The sequence below is a fragment of the Ovis canadensis genome, chromosome X (genome assembly GCF_042477335.2).
Source record: "Ovis canadensis isolate MfBH-ARS-UI-01 breed Bighorn chromosome X, ARS-UI_OviCan_v2, whole genome shotgun sequence".
In the NCBI taxonomy this organism is placed as follows: Eukaryota; Metazoa; Chordata; class Mammalia; order Artiodactyla; family Bovidae; genus Ovis; species Ovis canadensis.
In genome coordinates this window covers 130,578,016-130,596,779 of record NC_091727.1, presented here as the reverse complement: position 1 = coordinate 130,596,779, position 18,764 = coordinate 130,578,016, and the positions used below count along the sequence as shown (strand labels likewise).

The 18,764-nt window shown below is 40.0% G+C and overlaps 1 protein-coding gene across 4 annotated transcripts in view; it reads right to left on the bottom strand.

The window, feature by feature from the left end:
- Positions 1–14,459, bottom strand: part of MORC4 (MORC family CW-type zinc finger 4) — a 61,146-nt gene extending 46,687 nt beyond the window's left edge. For 2 of the 4 annotated variants that reach the window (XM_070290965.1, XM_070290966.1), the window contains exons 1-5: positions 14,102–14,459; positions 13,909–13,981; positions 8,378–8,510; positions 1,524–1,741; positions 601–748 (exon numbers count right to left, since the gene is read on the bottom strand). In XM_070290965.1, coding sequence (XP_070147066.1) covers positions 601–748; positions 1,524–1,741; positions 8,378–8,510; positions 13,909–13,981; positions 14,102–14,203 — 674 coding nt within the window. In that variant the 5' untranslated portion in view covers positions 14,204–14,459. The remainder of the gene's footprint in view (positions 1–600; positions 749–1,523; positions 1,742–8,377; positions 8,511–13,908; positions 13,982–14,101) is intronic. The other 2 variants (XM_070290967.1, XM_070290968.1) reach the window with 1 other exon arrangement.
- Positions 14,460–18,764: the final 4,305 nt, after the last annotated feature.

Genomic DNA, 18,764 nt, shown 5'->3' with positions numbered 1-18,764 from the left:
TGGTTTCAATGGACACTATTTCATTTAACATGATGAGGTGAGACAAATGACATATCCTAAACTATTTCTAGGTAGCTTTATTAGCTCTAAATATATGACCTGAAGTCAACTTCATTATAGTTCAAATTTATCTGCTTCAAAGATTTTTCTATTTCTGATCCAACTACTCTGAAGGCACAAATACACATATCCTTATTATTTTAAGATTGTGTTGTGCTTTGTTACCCTAAATTTTCTTCCTTATACTTCATTTTCACTGTCAAATAGGTGAAATACCTATCACTGACCTATCTTTAAACAGTGTCTGTGAATATACAATAGATATTTATAATGGACTTGGAAGATTTTAGAATAATATTGAACTATCTTGATGGTAACAGCTTCAGAATATGTATACAGGTCTTTGCATTATTAAGCTGCACATTTTACCACTGTCTCAAACAGAGCTGTGGTTCTAAGAAAGTAAAGGAAAAGTATGCAATGAGATACAAACATGTATCAAAATTTATCTACTCTGCTTCTCTATAGAAGAGATTTATTAAAATATGCTTCATTGTATTGCTTCTGTTTATTAGAATCTATCACTCTTGGATACTATACCTGCGGATGTTCCAAATGAGAACACGAGTGCCTTTTTTGCCTGGGATGGCATCAAACTGGGACAGCAGGTCATTTTCACTGTTGAAAATTGAATAGTTCAAGATGGCTTCTAGGCTAGGCAAGGAATCCTCAGTAATAATCATTTTTTGTAAAACCAAGTATAGTCAAAGAAAAATTATCATCTTCAGAGGATGCTATCACAGGAATATCTGCCTTTTGAGTTGCATGTTTAGACAAAATATAGACATAAAAATATAAAGCATGGACATTACTGCTTCAGAAGAAAGGGAAGCAGGTGGGGGGGGTCAGAATGCAGAAAGATTATAGAGACAAATACCAAAATCAGTTACCCTTGCAGGATATTGCTTCAAAAATTTCATGTAAATTAAGACAATCCTATACTTAAGAAACAGATCAAAGTCTGAATTTTTAGACTCTTTGGAAGCAATGAGTTCAAACTTTATTGCTATACTGTCTGCCTAAAGAGAACCTGATATCTAACAAAAATAATAGCTTGCCCAGTTATAGAAAAATGAGCTATTCAGCTGTCAGATAAGCTAATGAACAGTATGTTTCTAGGAGGGTGACACAAATATAACTACTTTCATGGGGAAAAAAGAGAGAAGGCCCCAGGGAACTGGACCGTAGGAGTGGGGGGGGGGGGGTGGAGATAGTATGTAGATCAAATCATGTAACAATGAAAACTGCAAAATAACAAAAACATTTCTCAGTTTCTTCCAATGATCCATTTATTTTACCAATGTTTAATAGGGTGAAATTCTAGTTAACTTTAAGACATCTGAATACCTCTTTAAATATGAAAACTTTTGATAGCTGGATTTGACCTAAAGAAAGAGGTTTCTATCAAAATTGTCAGGTTAGACTAATTTTTAACTAGCATTTCCCATTTCCAGAAAGGATATTGTTCTGCTGGTTGAATGGAACAATTGGTACAATAACTGCTTGGGCCTGGACACATTCCAGATACGTCTGTGATAGGAGTCCAACAGTGAGAGTGCCCCCGTTCTTGGTGAAGACAAGAGCATCCTTTCCTAGCCGCATGGAGCCTGACTTGAAACCATTACCAAAAACTCCGATGGGACACTGGCTCTTCTTTATGACTTTATCTGTAAAGCCAAAGCTGCAATTATACAAGAAAAAAGAAATCAGAAGAAATCAGAAAGGCAAAAGAGCATCCTAAGAAAGGTAGGCCGAATGTTTGGCTTACAAATGAAGAACACTTATAAAAAGTTCTTCCTTTTGGTATTTCTGGGCAAAACTATTAAGTGAAAACATAGGAAATAACCATGGGGTAATGGCACTGATTTTCCTGTGTGGTTTGTGTGTACATAAACACTTCCACTGCATTAGAGTCACATATTATAAAGGTAAAGGTAGCCTCTTTTCACTAACAGAGGCTATGGCGCAGCTGCCTTTCTTGTTTAGATAAAAGAGCTCTGTTTGCTAATAGAAAAGTTAGGGGAAGATGAGCAGGGTAGTTGTCTCAGAGTACACCTGACAGAGGGTAACAAGAGTACCAGATACTGACACTAGTCAGGTACGAGGCAGAGAGTAGGCATGCCTAACCTGGTTATATCACTCTCTAGAAATTGGAAAGTCAGAGGTTATGTATCTTGCAAATTTCAACTATTCACTCAAAGGATAACACTTCCAATTCTTACCCTCTGCTCCATCTGCTGGGGCATTTCATTGGAATGTGGCCAAGGGATGAAAATAGGTAGTTCTGCCTCTGAATATCAGCAAACAGCTGCAGTATAAAGTCTCTCGTTTTACCAAGGGCCTTTCACAAAGCCACCTCAACAATCTCTGTAGCCCCTTAGGATCAGCTTAATCTAGGAGCTAGATTCTTCCCCTTTCTTCTATTTCCATTCAAATACACAACAAAATGACCAAACCAAACAAAAATTAAGACAAGGAAAGCTAGAAAATAAGTATTACCTTCATGTATCTTCTTTCATGACAAATAAAACTAATTTTTTAAGGATGAGTTCTCTCTAGATGGATTAAGTTTTCAATATTATACACTACCATCCATTCCATAAATATTTACTGAGTACCTACTATGTGCTGTGCATCATGCTAAGCAGTGGAGACACAACTGTTAATAATAAGAGACATAATTCTTGCCCTCATGGTTTACAGTGTAAGGAAGGATTTCATATGTTACAGATCAGATGTTTTTCCAGCATTAATAAAATAGGTGCTCTACCTGCCATGGCTGAGCAGCTTGGCCTTGGCTCTAACTCTTTTAATTGGGTTGAAGTACAATCCCTGGGTTGGGAGGATCCCCTGGAGAAAGGAATGGCCACCCACTCCACTATTCTTGTCTGAAGAACTCCATGGACAGAGGAGCCTGGATGGCTACAGTCCATGGGGTCACAGTTGGACACAACTGAGTCACACACATACATACACCTGATTTCTACTTCCTGGAGGTGGGGGTTTGTGTTTACTCGCTAAGGAAGGAGGATCACTTTTTAATTTTCAAGTGTTACAGGATACCATTGTGTCCCTTGAGATGAGACACTTTAAAAGACCTTTGTGTATCCAGCAAATAAATCCAATCACATAAAAAGGTAATTTCTAGGGTAGAACTTCCTTTGAAAATACCAAAAGAGCATTGAGCTTCTGCAGTCTATAGGCCTTAGCAATCCAGAAAGCAAACTTAAAGAAGTTGGTTAAGATTCAAGCATTCCTTTTCCTCCTGTGACAGAATTACCTAAAAACGACAGGGTTTTGAGGAGGATTAAATGTCACACTATGTGTATAATATATTATAACTTACAAAGTAGTGTTTAAACTTCAATTTTAAACCCTAGAAGTCATTCAGAATGGTCATATGCTATCATCTACTTCTACTTCAGATCTAATGTCATATCTAAAACTCAGAGCTCTTTATAAACAGTAATCTTACCTACCATGTGAAATGGATCTACAGGGTTATTTGGACTTTAACCTTCTCTAATGCTACCAAGATGCTCCAAAATCAGATGGTGACTGAGCCATGAAATTAAAAGACGCTTGCTCCTTGGAAGAAAAGCTATGACCAACCTAGACGACATACTAAAAAGCAGAGACATCACTTTGCCGACAAAGATCTGTCTAGTCAAAGCTATGGTTTTTCCAGTAGTCATGTATGGATGTAAGAGTTGGACCATAAAGAAAGCTGAGTGCTGAAGAATTGATGCTTTTGTACTGTAGTGTTGGAGAAGACTCTCAAGAGTCCCTTGGACAGCAAGGAGATCATTCCAGTCAATCCTAAAAGAAATCAGCCCTGAATATTCATTGGAAGGACTGATGCTGAAGCTGAAACTCCAATACTCTGGCCACCTGATGTGACGAACTGACTCACTGGAAAAGACCATGATGCTGGGAAATACTGAAGGCAGGAAGAAAAGGGGATGACAGAGGATGAGATGGTTGGATGGCATCATTGACCTGATGGACATGAGTTTGAGCAAGCTGCGGGAGTTGGTGATGGACAAGGAAGCCTGGTGCACTGTAGTCCATGGGGTCACAAAGAGTCAGACACGACTGAGCGACTGAATTGAACTGAATGCTACCTAAGCTTCAATTAGGTGGTCAAGGGAAAGTGGTGAAAATAGGGAGATTATATTGCTTCTTTAATTTCCTTACCATTTCTGCTTGTTCTGCCATCTATCATCTTTTCCTCTTCATAACTATAAACTTTCATTGTATTATAGCTTATATGGTGGTGGTGGTGAAGTTGCTAAGTCATGTCCAACTCTTGTGACCCCATGGACCATAGCCTGCCAGCCTCCTCTGTCCATGGGACTTCCCAGGCAAAAATACTGGAGTGGGTTGCCATTTTCTCCTCCAGGGGACCTTCCCAACCCAGGGATCAAACCTGGGCCTCCTGCATTGCAGGCATATTCTTTACCGACTAAGACTACCTAAGGTTGGAAAGATAGGTAGTGGCACAAGGCAAGAACCAGAAACGCCAATGGATGAGAACGAGGTGAGAGGAGCTGGAGGCTCAGTTTGTTTTTGTTGTTATGTTACCCTTAACTCTTCCTCTGTGCTCTTTTATTCCACTTGTATTCCCATATTAGGTATTCTATTTAACTGAAAAATCTCAGAATACATGCCAGATACCAATCAAATCGTTGCCTAACATAAATGTATTCACAATAAATAACAGAATTGTAGGAATGACTCCTATATAGTTTGGTATGTGTGTTAGTTGCTCAGTCGTGTCCAAGTCTTTGAGACTTCATGGACTGTAGCCCACCAGGCTCCTGTGTCCATGAAATTCTCTGAGCAACGATACTGGAGTGGGTAGCCATTCTCTTCTCCAGGGGATCTTCCTGACCCAGGGATTGAACCCAGGTCTCCTGTATTACAAGCAGATTCTTTAATTTTCCATAGATATTTTGTCTTAGGTGGTTTCTCTTCACTAAGTCCGTCCTATTCTATCTCCTTAATGAAATAGACAACAGTATTTGCACACCAAGGGGGCTCTGTGAGTGGAATCCAGGAAAATAGCAGCTTCTTTTCAAGTTCCTAAAAAAAGTCAACTTTAGAATCTAGAGAGGTAAATTTAAACTGGGACTCTGATCAATTAAAAAAAAAACCCTTAGCAAATTCATGGACATAAAAGGGAAAGTACTGCTGTTCTCTAAATGTACTGGTGATATAATGTGTAGCATAAAATAATAAAAGGATACTCAGCATACTGCTAGTCTCTGGCTGTTGTTTTAGAAGAACAGACCTACTAGGAAATATACTTCTTAAAAGAGGTTTTTCAACAAAGGCAGCTGAATATAGACTAGTTGGTTCACACACTATCCCCATAAGCTAAACAGAATTAATTGTTAACCTTAAAGGAATTTAATGATAGGCTTTTTCTTTTTACCTTAATTTTCATGGGATTTTGTATTTATGGGAGAAACTGTTACTTACTCACATAACTATTTTATTAGTCTGAAAATATAAGAGTAGCATAAAAAGTTGGAAAATTTAAATAAGATTCTAACAAATGCTATAAGTCAAATAGAATTTCTGTAGGCTTAATAATTTTGTATGATTACCTTTGTTATTTTTTCCAAATACAAAAGTAACATGACCCCAAATAGAAAAATTAATATATTTCATAAAAGTTTTCAATGCTACCTCTAAAATTCAACTATTTTAGAAAAAACTGTGGTACATGGAATCCCTGGCTGGAATTCTGGACTAAATAATCTCTTTTAAATAAATGGGACCTTTTAACTGATTCAAGTTTGTTTCAAGATATGATCAGAAATAAAGTCCAATACATATATTATACTTAAGTCAGGACTCATTTTTTAAATTCTCTAAAATTAAACAGACTTGTGGTTGCCAAGGAGAGGAGGAGGGAGGTATTGGGATTTGGGGATCAGAAGATGCAAACTGATATGTATAGAATGGATGGACAATAAGACCTACTGTATAGCACAGGGAACTATATTCAATATCCTGTGATTAAACCATCATGGGAAAGAATATGAAAAAGAATATATATACATATATATATGTATAACTGAGCCATGTTGCCGTAGAGCAGAAATTAACACATTATAAACCAACTACACTTCAATAAAAATTTTTAAAATTCTCTAAAATTAATTTTTAAATATGAGGAACAACTGCCCACCTCAAATTAGTGGGAAACACATTTGGCATGATAATGTCAACAAAAATCCTAAGGTTACTGTAGTTTCTGCCTGTTTTGTTCCTTGTGAAGGAAGCAAAATTTTGAATTAATGATATTCATCCTTTATATCTGAACTCAAATGTCATTTCTACATGTTCATCTTTTTTGATTCCATAGACTAGATTAGATCCCTCTGCTATATATTCTCATAGAAACTACTTTTCCTTCACAGGACTTACCACTAGTAGAATAACCTATGTAACTGTACTACTAGTCAATTATTTTGTATCCTTTTCACTAAACTGTCAGCCCCTTGACAACAAGGATCATGTCTGTCTGGTTTCTTTATCTCCAGTGATTTTCACATAGGTAGGTGTTCAGTAAAAATTTGGTTAAAGAATATAGAACAAAAGAGACAGTGTTAGTCGCTAAGTTGTGTCTGACTCTAGTGACCCCATGGACTGTAGCCCACCAGGCTCCTCTGTCCATGTCATTCTCCAGGCAAGAATACTGGAATGGTTTCTCATTACCTTATCCAGGGGATCTCCCTAATCAGGGATTGAACCCAGGCGTCCTGCACTGCAGGCAGATTCTTTACCATCTGAGCTACCAGGGAAGCCCAGAACAAAAGTTGTTGCAATTACTGTTGCAATTATTTTGAAGCCATCCTCTTCCTTCCTCCTGCCTTATAATTGTAAGCACCAACTCTCACATATCTAGTTCCACAAACAAAATAGAAGGTGGTAAGATTTGTTGTGCCCACTATTTGACACCCATGTCACTGGGATAATATGTGGTGGGAAAGAATCAATAAGAAGATGCGTGATTTTAGGAAAAAAAACTAGTACATACAGATTTAGACATATAAATAGTTTGGTTCCACCCCACCTAAAATCCTATTTTTCATAATATAAAATATTAACTTTAGGTGATAAAAGTGAGGCTGTAAGCTCAAAAATAGGGCCAACTCCATACCTTCACCAACATACTGGCCATATTCTTATTTCACTTTTAGAAGCTTTCCCCAGATATTCTTCTAATTATGAGGATCTGAGACATATGGTACACAGATTGCTGACTGGTAAAACATAACCAACTTTATAATTGGTTATGCCCAAATTTCACTTCTTTGATGACTCAAAAAGATTTCCCTAGAAACAGGGTTAGAGAATTAGAATACCTTCAAGGAGAACTATAACCAAATAAATCTCTTCCATTTTTATAGTTCAGAGCCCTTTCCCTCCTCCACTGGTACTCATGCTTTGCAGGAAGCCACATGGAGAGTAATAAACCTCATTTGCTCAAAAAGGAACTAAGAAGGAAAGAGTTAAGGAAGCACTTATCTTTCACTGAGTGATATGTGAAGATAATAAAGTACAAACTTACATTCTTAATTATAAACCTTTTAAAGTAATTAAATGAACTGACAGTGGCAACAGAAATCTATATTACCAGCTTCAGCAGTTAGAAAAGAGAATTTCCTAACTGTAATTCTCCTGCAAAACTTTCACAGATTATGTGTATGACATCTTCTGTATCTTTCGTGGGGCTTGATTATACCTGGGAATGTTCATGGTTCTAATATATAAACTGTTATAATGCCAATACTTCTGCTCTAAGAGTGAATTTAAGTTAATACAAATTGGAGAAGGTCTCAGATCAATGAAGACCTCCAGGTCTTTAGCCTTGCTGTTCTTTTTGCCTGGACTCTCACCCTTGCCCTCTTGTACCTTTACCTCATTAAATTCTACTAATCCCCCCTTAGATCTCAGCCTAAACATCATCTCATCTAAGAGGCTTTGCCTGACCTTCTAGATCAGATAGGGCTTCCCTGATGAGTTATCTCATTGCATCCTATACTTTTGTATCATCATACCTATGATTTTTTGTTATTACTACTTGACTGTCTGAATTGCCAGCTAGACTCTAGTCTAGACTCTAGTTCCACAAAGTCAAGAAGAGTGTCTATTTCATAACCTGTGTCCTGGCACATAACAGCTGCTCAATAAACATTTGTTGAATGAAGTAAGAGGAAGGAAAATATTGAAAGAAAATTATTAAGCCTTAAATAGAGTTCATAAACTCAAGACAAGAGAAAAAGAATGAAGATATCTTTACCTGAGCATTCGGTGTAGTTTATGAGGTGTCATCCCACATCCATCATCAGTAAAGGTCAAACAAGTTTTATTCTTGACCTCTTCAACATCTATAAAGACCGTCCTGGCGGATACATCTGGATCTACAGCATTATCTGCAAAAGGTAGAAATCTGTGATATTAGATCTCTTTTTCTAATATTCTATTAAAATCTCTAGTTCAGTGCCCCTAAGACATAGAAACTCCTTTATTCCCTTCATGTGAATGTCCCAGAAGGTGAGCAGGGAGCATTAATGGTATGGGGAAAGAAAGGTACGACAGCAGATGGGTTTATGAAGCTGATTTCTAGATTTCATATAATGACTGATGTGCAATCTGCCTTTTTCTCTTCAAACTTCACAGATTATGGGAAAAGTCAGTCCTCCATATACAAAGCATTTTGCTCCATTTTTGTCTTATTACTTCTTATCTTTTAGCCACTTTACTGCTCACAGACATATACAGTAAAGGGTGGTTATGGAGAAGAGTTGAATCTGCAACTTTGTTACAAATAGATACACAGCACACACATTTGAGTTTATTGCGAAGATTTTATTTTCTACTTTTCTTTTACATCACTCTTCCATTAAAGAACACAGATATTATCACCATCCCCATTTACAGCATGAGAGGCACTAAAAGAGTTAGAGGTTAAAACCAAAACACTAACTGCCTGCCTAGATCCAAAGGCTGTAACAAGCATGCTTAGAAGAGTGAGTCTGCTTAGGTATTCTGTAATAGTCTTGAAGGTGAGACTGTCTAATTCTCATTAAATGGAGAACACAGAATTAAAGTAGGGAAAAATATATAGAAAGTTTTACAATTCTTTCTGGGTTAGGTCTTCACAATGAGTTATTTATCCAAGAATCCAAAGACATCAAATATAGCCATATTCTAATACGTGTGCCATGTCTGCAAGCCCAGGGGACGACACTGGCTAAATAGTCACATCTTTTTGCCACAGGTGCCAGTTTACATAATTGCCAGTCATCGACACACGTGGTACAAAAATCTCATTAGGGCTCACTGGCTGGAGTGGGAGGGCAGTCTGTGCAATCTGTTGGACTGGTGTCTCAAGCACTCCTGTCTTTACTGGCTCTTTAAACAAAACAAAGGCCTTCCCTCCCACCCACTTCCCTTTCCCTGGGATCCTACATTGATTTACTGATACCATGTGGCTGGGCTGGGAGATCTGGGTGGGGCTCTGGTTGTATACTCATCCCACGACCAATGTTCAAATCATGGCAGTTCTTTGTGGGGAACATCACTTACCAGCAAGAGAAGTGTTGCACATATTCAAAATATGTTTTTGTAACACAATTAACAGTATCAGTTACAACCACTTAAATGTGTGGAATGTCCATCAAATGAAACAAGACAGATTAATTTCAAGAGCCACAATGGTGCTGCCAGAATTACTGATAAAATTGTCACTGACTGTAACCCAGAAAGTCTTAACAGCATTAAGGCATCACAGATAGCCCCAGAAGGGGATTAAAAGGTCTGATAGAGTCAATCTTTAAGGACTACATGGGGCCAAGCCTTGTGTCATGTGATAAATCAAGTGGACCAACTTTTGGCAGGAACTGTTAAGTCTGACATGCAATAGTGCCTTTGTCAGAAAGACAGTGTTTTACTTTGTAATAAGAGGCAGCAGCTTTTTTTCTTTAACTGACAGGATCCAACACTGTGAAGGCACCTACATTGTTTCAAAAAACTACTTGGCAAGTAGGCCCTGAATTGTTTTAGGACCTATCAATCATGGCTACTGGCAGCCAAGGCCATTGAGACCAATGCCCTTAACTTGTCAACCAACAGGACATCATTTCTACTTTGAAAACTTTGGATATAGAGGGATTTTTTTCCCCTAACACTTAATGAACATTTACAATTCAAACATATAATGCATATCAATTCCAATTCTGCATTTATATAAACCGCATAGTCAATGAACCAGCTTACAGGCCTCTCACAAAAATCACTTTTTTCCCCCATTTTATTGTCAATTTCACCCAAACTTTACTAGGTGCTTTTTTTAAACAGAAACCTACCAAAGAGTTTTAAGGTAACTACCAGGAGCAGCCTGAAATTTTATCTCCTTGGCTGGAAGCAGGTAGAATACAGGGGGGAGAGGGCACAGCAGAGGCCAGGGTCAGCTGGGGCAGCAGGGGAAAAGAGATCAGCAGACAGACCAGCAGCAGTAAGCACAGCTTTGCACTTATTTTTGGTTTTAAGTGCCCTTCCACTTGGCCTCAACAAATGAAGTTGTAATAACAGGTTGGCCTCAATAAATGAACTTATAATAAAAAAAGGCACCAATCTGGCAGCTGGTTTCAATTTCTGTTTAACCTTTCAAATGTTATCAACACATAGCACATGCTATCAAATCCTACGGAATCTATCTTCTCCCGTGGCCCAGCCCACCTAGCCTATGACCACGCAGGGCAGAAAGAACTCCTAGTTAACTCCCTTGGCCCACCACTTAGGTGAGAGCTATACCACCAAATCCTGGGATGTCCTATCCCCTCACTTGGCTCACACAGTCTCCTGTGCTCTCAGATCCCAAGTAATCTTATCTCTCTTAACCTAGCCCATGGTACCCTCAGTGGGAGGACTCTTAACTCCCCTCAGCCACCATGTAGGTAACAGCATGAGAAACCAAGTCTCAGGGACTTTATGTTATCCCCTAACCATGTGACCCATGGTCTAAAAACAATCATAACTGAACCTTCACAGCTCATTCTAACCTGGGAGGCAATGAGAAAGTGTCCCAAACAGCATCCCTGGGGAGACAGGATGGCGAGTGGGAGATAGCTGGTTTTGATATAGCTCTTCCCCCCATCCCCTCCTGTTCCAAGCAAATGGCCTATGACGATTCCTGCAAGGTTGTCAGGGCCAAGCTGTGGCCCTCCCAGACATCCAGTAAGAATCTAAAACTGTTTTCATTTAAAATTAAGGTCATCATCTTCTGACACAAGCTTATTCTTCCTCTCTCCTCTCTCTCATACACACAAACACACACGGTGTCAGCATTCACATGCCAAGTTTGAAATATAAGTCATTTTTTGTCCCTCTCTTTCTTACCCCTAGTCTCTGTCACATCTTCGTATCTCTATTTCCATTGTCACTTAGTTTACAGAGTCTGTTCCCTCTCATCTGCACTGTTGTGATAACCTCCTGCCTAGTCCTTCAAAACTTTGTCCCTCTTTGCTCCAATTCATCTTATACAATGTTGCAAGATTAACTTTCCCTAAGCTCAGCTCTGACCACAATATTCCCTTGATCAGAAAACTTCAGGTTAAAAGCCCAAGTACCCGAGCCTCCCAGTCTCATTTTGGTCACAGCTCGCCATTCTAACCTCATTCCCTACTTAGTACTTAGGGTTAAAAGACCTGCATTTAAGTCCTGGGTCTGCCACTTAATAAACACACAATCGTGGAAAAGTCAACTAAATTTTCTGAGCCTATGTATCCTTATCTACAAGATGAGAGTAATGATGACAACGGTGATGCTACTGCTGTTTACCCCAAAAGGTATAGTTAAAAATATATTTGTGAAAGCTCCATGTAAACTCTCTAAGGACCTATAGTTTTAACTCTTCATGACATCCATGTTCCAATCAAACTCAGCTACTCAGTATTCTTCATGACTTTGTTCATGCAGTTGTTCCTTGGAATGCCCTCCCCTCCCCACACCCATGCCCACATGTCCCAATCCTTCAAATCTCAGCTCAAATGTCACCTCCTCTCCAAAGCCTTTCCTAACTCTCCTTTTCCTGGTAAGCTGGATGTCACCCGTCCTTCCTTTGGACTCCCACAGTACCCAATGTGTCCATCTTTGCCGATATATCACTTCCTATTTTGCAGTTATACAAAGAATAAACCTTCTGTACATGTTTTCTCTCCCCTACTAGAAGATGAACCTGTCATATTCATTTTTGTATCCAGCACAGTGAATGCTCAATAAATATTTATCAAATGAATGGTTCACCAGAAAATTAATGCATAAGTGGAGAAGAAAACTACTGAAGGAAAATCTAAAGTGAAAGCTTCAGATTACTAGTTAACACTTTGCTCTCCCTTTTCTCTATTATTAATAGGACAGATAGTTGTGATTAGGTTTTAATTTGTGTTGGTATCTACGTGTGCAGGCATGTGTGTGTATGTATATAATACACCTGTATACTTGCACTTGTATGGGTCAGCTTAGACCAGAATTAGGTTCTTTTAAGTTAATGCTTAAGGCAAGAATCATATATATTAAAATTACAAATGAAACACTTTAGAGATCACCCATAAAGTTCAGTACACAGTATAACATAGGTACACATGGTTCTGCACAATGCTACTGTGAGGGAACAAGCTTCTGTCTCTCATTTCTCACTAAGTAAATTGGTGGCTTTCCCCTCTTTTTCTCTTTTGTAAGTCACATGCACCTAGATCTCACTCCACTGTGAATTTCCCTCAAGGCATGGCGCAAAGTCTTAAAAATACAGTCTAGGATTCAAAACGGGTCAATGTCAGTTTTTCTCCTTCACCTTCTAACGAACAGTCATATACATACTGTAAGCATTCTGTGTTACCGTGAAAATAATCACCCTAGATCCCCATCACCCCTGCAAGTAACTCTCCTGCTGCCCACTGACTTCTCGCTCAAGACAATTCACACTGCAGGGTCACAGCGATTGCTTAAGTGGAGCCTGGAACTCATTTGGGGGAACTTTGAAACCGTTTTCAAGATTCTGTTCTGTGCTACCTTGCCCCAGAAACACCTTGCCATATTTTAAATTTTGAAACATTTGCAATGTGCTCGGTATGCTTCTGCCATTTTGTCCAGGAATGTTTTTCTTCTTTGCTTTCCACACAGTATTTAGCACACTACTGCAAAAGCTGGTGTACTTGGCTTCAAGGGATCAACTGAAAACGCTTTAAAAGCAAACATCGGTGGAGCGAGAGGTTAAGTGCTCAGTTATTCATTCCAGCGGTGCGAGGGCGCTCTTGGATCACGGACCCAGCGCTCCACGGTCGCAGGGAGCCAAATGCACTCGTGTCATCTCTTAAGAGATGTCCCATCATTCCCAGACTCTCTGGTCCCAAAAGTTAAAGAACTCCGTTTTCCAGACTTTTCTTCATGCCCCTTTGCTAGCCTGGCGCCCTCCGTCTGTCGCTGGCCCCCGTGGAGCCCAGCTGCCTCAGGGCCCGAAATTTGTGTGCATCTCCTTTTGATTATTAACTAAGCTACCCTAAAGCGCCTGGAACGTCACGGGCCAGAGAGAAAAACCACACGGGACTAACTCTTGGGTCACATCTTGTTTCCTCAGCTTTATCTGCGGAACTTCATCCCTGGCGACGGAGCCGACCCTCTCCGCCGCCTGCGAAGCCGAGACCAGTCCCGACGCCCCCACCCCTGCCCCGGCCCTCCCCGCGCGGCTCTGCACATTCCTCTCGCGTCCCCGGCACCACGTTGGCACCTCTGCCTCGGGCGTTCGCGGCCAGGCCCGCCCTCGCCACTCACCTAGCAGCTCCGCGATGGCACTGAAGGGTCGCGTGTGGCTGCTGGAGTTGCTCTGTAGGTAGCGAGGGCTCATCTGGGGGCGAGAGAAGGTCCCGTCCCGCGTGAGGCCTCGGCCCGCCGGGCCCTCCCCGCGCGCCCCCCGCAGCCCCGGGGCCCGCGCGCGCGCGTCCGCCCCCTCGGGCCCCCGACCTACCGTGCTCAAGCGGATCCCAAAGGCCTGCGGGCCGCTGCCCGGCCTGGCCAGCGCGCTACCCGGCGCGCCAGGGCCCGCGGGGGCCCCTCGGTACAGGAGCATTTTTTTGGCCGCCACGATACTCTTTTGCCGCTGCCGGACTCCTCGCCCGGCCGTCCGGCACTGGCTCTCGCTCCCACCCGCAGCTGGCGGGGGCGGGGCGCGCTACAGCCACCTGTCCGGGGCGGGAGGGGTGAGGCCGGCAGAGCCGCGCAGTGGCCCCGCCCTGTCAGCACCTCTCCCAACCCGCCGACTGCCGAGCCGGCAGCGGGGCCGTACAGAAATATGGCGACCTCCTGACAGCCGCTCCTTGATCCCCGCCCCTAATTAATTCTTGGCGTTTGCCATAGGCCAGGACGCCGAGCGGGAAAGCGCGCGGGGGGGGGGGGGGGGGGGGCGGGCGCATGGGGAGGGGCAGGAATGAGACGAGGGGAGGGAGAGGGTGTAGGGATTTCTGGAACAGAGTCCCAGTTCGGAGGCATGACTAACGGGCAGGATAAGACAAGTCTTAGAAGTTCTGAAAACTACAGTTTTGCTATCTGGGGAGATAACAGGCAGGCTCGCCTGATGGGAAAGCATCCAGACTATTTTGCCTCAAATGCCTCCAGAAGCAGCCAGAACTTTTCAGAAGGCAATTGGCAAATCATCTTCAAATCTTTGCAAGCTTGCAGGGAGGCTGTTTATGAAAGAAGAAATTGGAATGCACTTACATACCGCAAGTAGGAGATGGGGGTTAGGTTATGCAGTATCCACAAAACGGAATACTATGGAGTTCTTAAGGACCGTGTTTGCAGATGAAAATTTATTCATGTGGAAAATATTTATGAGGAAGTTAAGGAAACAGGAGGTCACCGAATATTGTGTAACGTGATACCTATTTTTATTGGAAAAGCAAGTGCATACATATATGTATAAATATGCATGTAGTCTCTCTCTCTCAGACACACACACACACACACACACACACACACCCCACAATGAGAAACACCTGAAATGATGTATTTCAAGATGTTATCTCCAGGTCCGGAATTATGAGTTTTTCCGTTTTTTCTTACTTGCATTTTTACATTTTTTGTACTATTAAACAAACATATACTATTTCATTATAGAAAAAATATTTTATTTATTTTTTAAAATATAATGATCCCTAATACAGATGAACCATTATTTGACCATTCCTCTGTGATATTTCATGTTGTTTGAATTTTTTTCTTGCCGTGATCTGTACATCCTCATGAATTTCTGGTACAATTATTTCTACAGAATATTGTTATGTCTACGTGTACCCCAATGGTCATCACAGCACTGTTTATAATAGCCAGGACGTGGAAGCAACCTAGATGTCCATCAGCAGATGAATGGATAAGAAAGCTGTGGTACATATACACAATGGAGTATTACTCAGCCATTAAAAAGAACACATTTGAATCAGTTCTAATGAAGTAGATGAAATTGGAGCCTATTATACAGAGTGAAGTAAGCCAGAAAGAAAAAACCAATACAGTATACTAACACATATATATGGAATTTAGGAAGATGGTACCAATAACCCTGTGTGTGAGATAGCAAAAGAGACACAGATGTATAGAACAATTTTTTGGACTCTGTGGGAGAGGGGGAGGGGAGATGATTTGGGAGAATGGCATTGAAACATGTATAATATCATATGTGAAATGAATTGCCAGACCAGGCTCGATGCATGATACAGGATGCTTGGGGCTGGTGCACTGGGATGACCCAGAGGGATGGTACTGGGAGGGAGGTGAGAGGGGGGTTCAGGATGGGGAACACATGTACACCCATGGTGGATTCATGTTAATGTATGGCAAAACCAATACAATATTGTAAAGTAATTAGCCTCCAATTAAAATAAATAAATTTATATTGAAAAAAGAATATTGTGTCTAAAAGCATGTATATGGTTTACTCTTTTTTTTCTTTTTTCTTTTTTTTAATTTTACTTTACAATACTGCATTGGTTTTGCCATACATTGACATGAATCCACCACGGGTGTACATGAGTTCCCAATCCTGAACCCCCCTCCCACCACCCTCCCCATATCATCTCTCTGGGTCATCCCAGTGCACCAGCCCCAAGCATCCTGTACCCTGTATTGAACCTAGACTGGTGATTCATTTCTTACATGATAGTATACATGTTTCAGTGTCATTCTCCCAAATCATCCCACCCTCGCCCTCTCCCACAGAATCCAAAAGTATGTTCTATACATCTGTGTCTCTCTTGCTGTCTTGCATACAGGGTTATCATTACCATCTTTCTGAAATCCATATATATGTGTTAGTATACTGTATTGGTGTTTTTCTTTCTGGCTTACTTCACTCTGTATAATCGGCTCCAGTTTCATCCACCTCATTAGAACTGATTCAAATGTATTCTTTTTAATGTCTGAGTAATACTCCATTGTGTATATGTACCACAGCTTTCTTATCCATTCGTCTGCTGATGGACATCTAGGTTGCTTCCATGTCCTGGCTATTATAAACAGTGCTGCGATGTACATTGGGGTACACGTGTCTCTTTCAATTCTGGTTTCCTCAGTGTGTATGGCCAGCAGTGGGATTGCTGGGTCATAAGGCCGTTCTATTTCCAGTTTTTTAAGGAATCTCCACACTGTTCTCCATAGTGGCTGTACTAGTTTGCATTCCCACAAACAGTGTAAGAGGGTTCCCTTTTCTCCACACCCTCTCCAGCATTTATTGCTTGTAGACTTTTGGATCGCAGCCATTCTGACTGGTGTGAAATGGTACCTCATTGTGGTCTTAATTTGCATTTCTCTGATGATGGGTGATGTTGAGCATCTTTTCATGTGTTTGTTAGCCATCCGTATGTCTTCTTTGGAGAAATGTCTATCTAGATCTTTGGCCCATTTTTTGATTCGGTCATTTATTTTTCTGGAATTGAGCTGCATAAGTTGCTTATATATTTTTGAGATTAGTTGTTTGTCAGTTGCTTCATTTGCTATTATTTTCTCCCATTCCGAAGGCTTTCTTTTCACCTTGCTTATAGTTTCCTTTGTTGTGCAGAAGCTTTTAATTTTAATTAGATACCATTTGTTTATTTTTGCTTTTATTTCCAGTATTCTGGGAGGTGGGTCATAGAGGATCCTGCTGTGATTTATGTTGGAGAGTGTTTTGCCTATGTTCTCTAGGAATTTTATAGTTTCTGGTCTTATGTTTAGATCTTTAATCCATTTTGAGTTTATTTTTGTGTATGGTGTTAGAAAGTGTTCTAGTTTCATTCTTTTACAAGTGGTTGACCAGTTTTCCCAGCACCACTTGTTAAAGAGATTGTCTTTATCCATTGTATATTCTTGCCTCCTTTGTCAAAGATAAGGTGTCCATAGGTGTGTGGATTTATCTCTGGGCTTTCTATTTTGTTCCATTGATCTATATTTCTGTCTTTGTACCAGTACCATACTATCTTGATGCCTGTGGCTTTGTAGTAGAGCCTGAAGTCAAGCAGGTTGATTCCTCCAGTTCCATTCTTCTTTCTCAAGATTGCTTTGGCTATTCAAGGTTTTTTATATTTCCATACAAATTGTGAAATTATTTGTTCTAGCTCTGTGAAAAATACCGCTGGTAGTTTGATAGGGAGTGCATTGAATCTGTAGATTGCTTTGGGTAGTATACTCATTTTCAGTATATTGATTCTTCTGATCCACGAACATGGTATATTTCTCCATCTATTAGTGTCCTCTTTGATTTCTTTCATCAGTGTTTTATAGTTTTCTATATATAGGTTTTTAGTTTCTTTAGGTAGATATATTCCTAAGTATTTAATTCTTTTCATTGCAATGGTGAATGGAATTGTTTCCTTAATTTCTTTTTCTACTTTCTCATTATTAGTGTATAGGAATGCAAGAGATTTCTGTGTGTTGATTTTATATCCTGCAACTTAACTATATTCATTGATTAGCTCTAGTAATTTTCTGGTGGAGTCTTTAGGGTTTTCTATGTAGTAATAAATACTGTATGTAGTAATACATACTGTAAGATGGGGACAATTTGCCCTCCTAGAAAGTTAGCTGTTTTGTTACATTCATAACAACAAGCACTATGATCTTACTTTGATCCTTTAACTTTGACCAAGTTTTGACCTTTTAACCTTATGACCAAGTTTTGATCTTTTAACCTTTTTCCAATATTTTGAATAAAAATTGCTATCTCAATGTTTTAATTTGTGTTTCCCTTTCAGTAAAACTGAATATTTCCTCAAATGTTTACTGTATATTTATGTCCTTTGAGCATTATTTCCCCTCCTGGGTCATTTGCATTTTTTTTGGTATCTTAAAATTTTTTTAAATACACAAAAACAAAAAGAATGATATGAATTCCCAGATACTTATTACTCACATTCAAAAACTGAATCACTTTGCTGTATACCTAACACAACATTGTAAATCAAGTATATTTCAATAAAAATTTTTAAAATTAAAACCTTTCTATACCTGCTTTATATATTCTTTTCTTCTTTTTCTGTTTGTATATTTTAGAACAAATTTCAAACAGCATGTCATTTTATCCCATGTAATTCATTCTTCTCTGAAAATATGGACATTTTCCAAAAGATATAGCCACAATGCCACTTTCACCAAAACAAAAT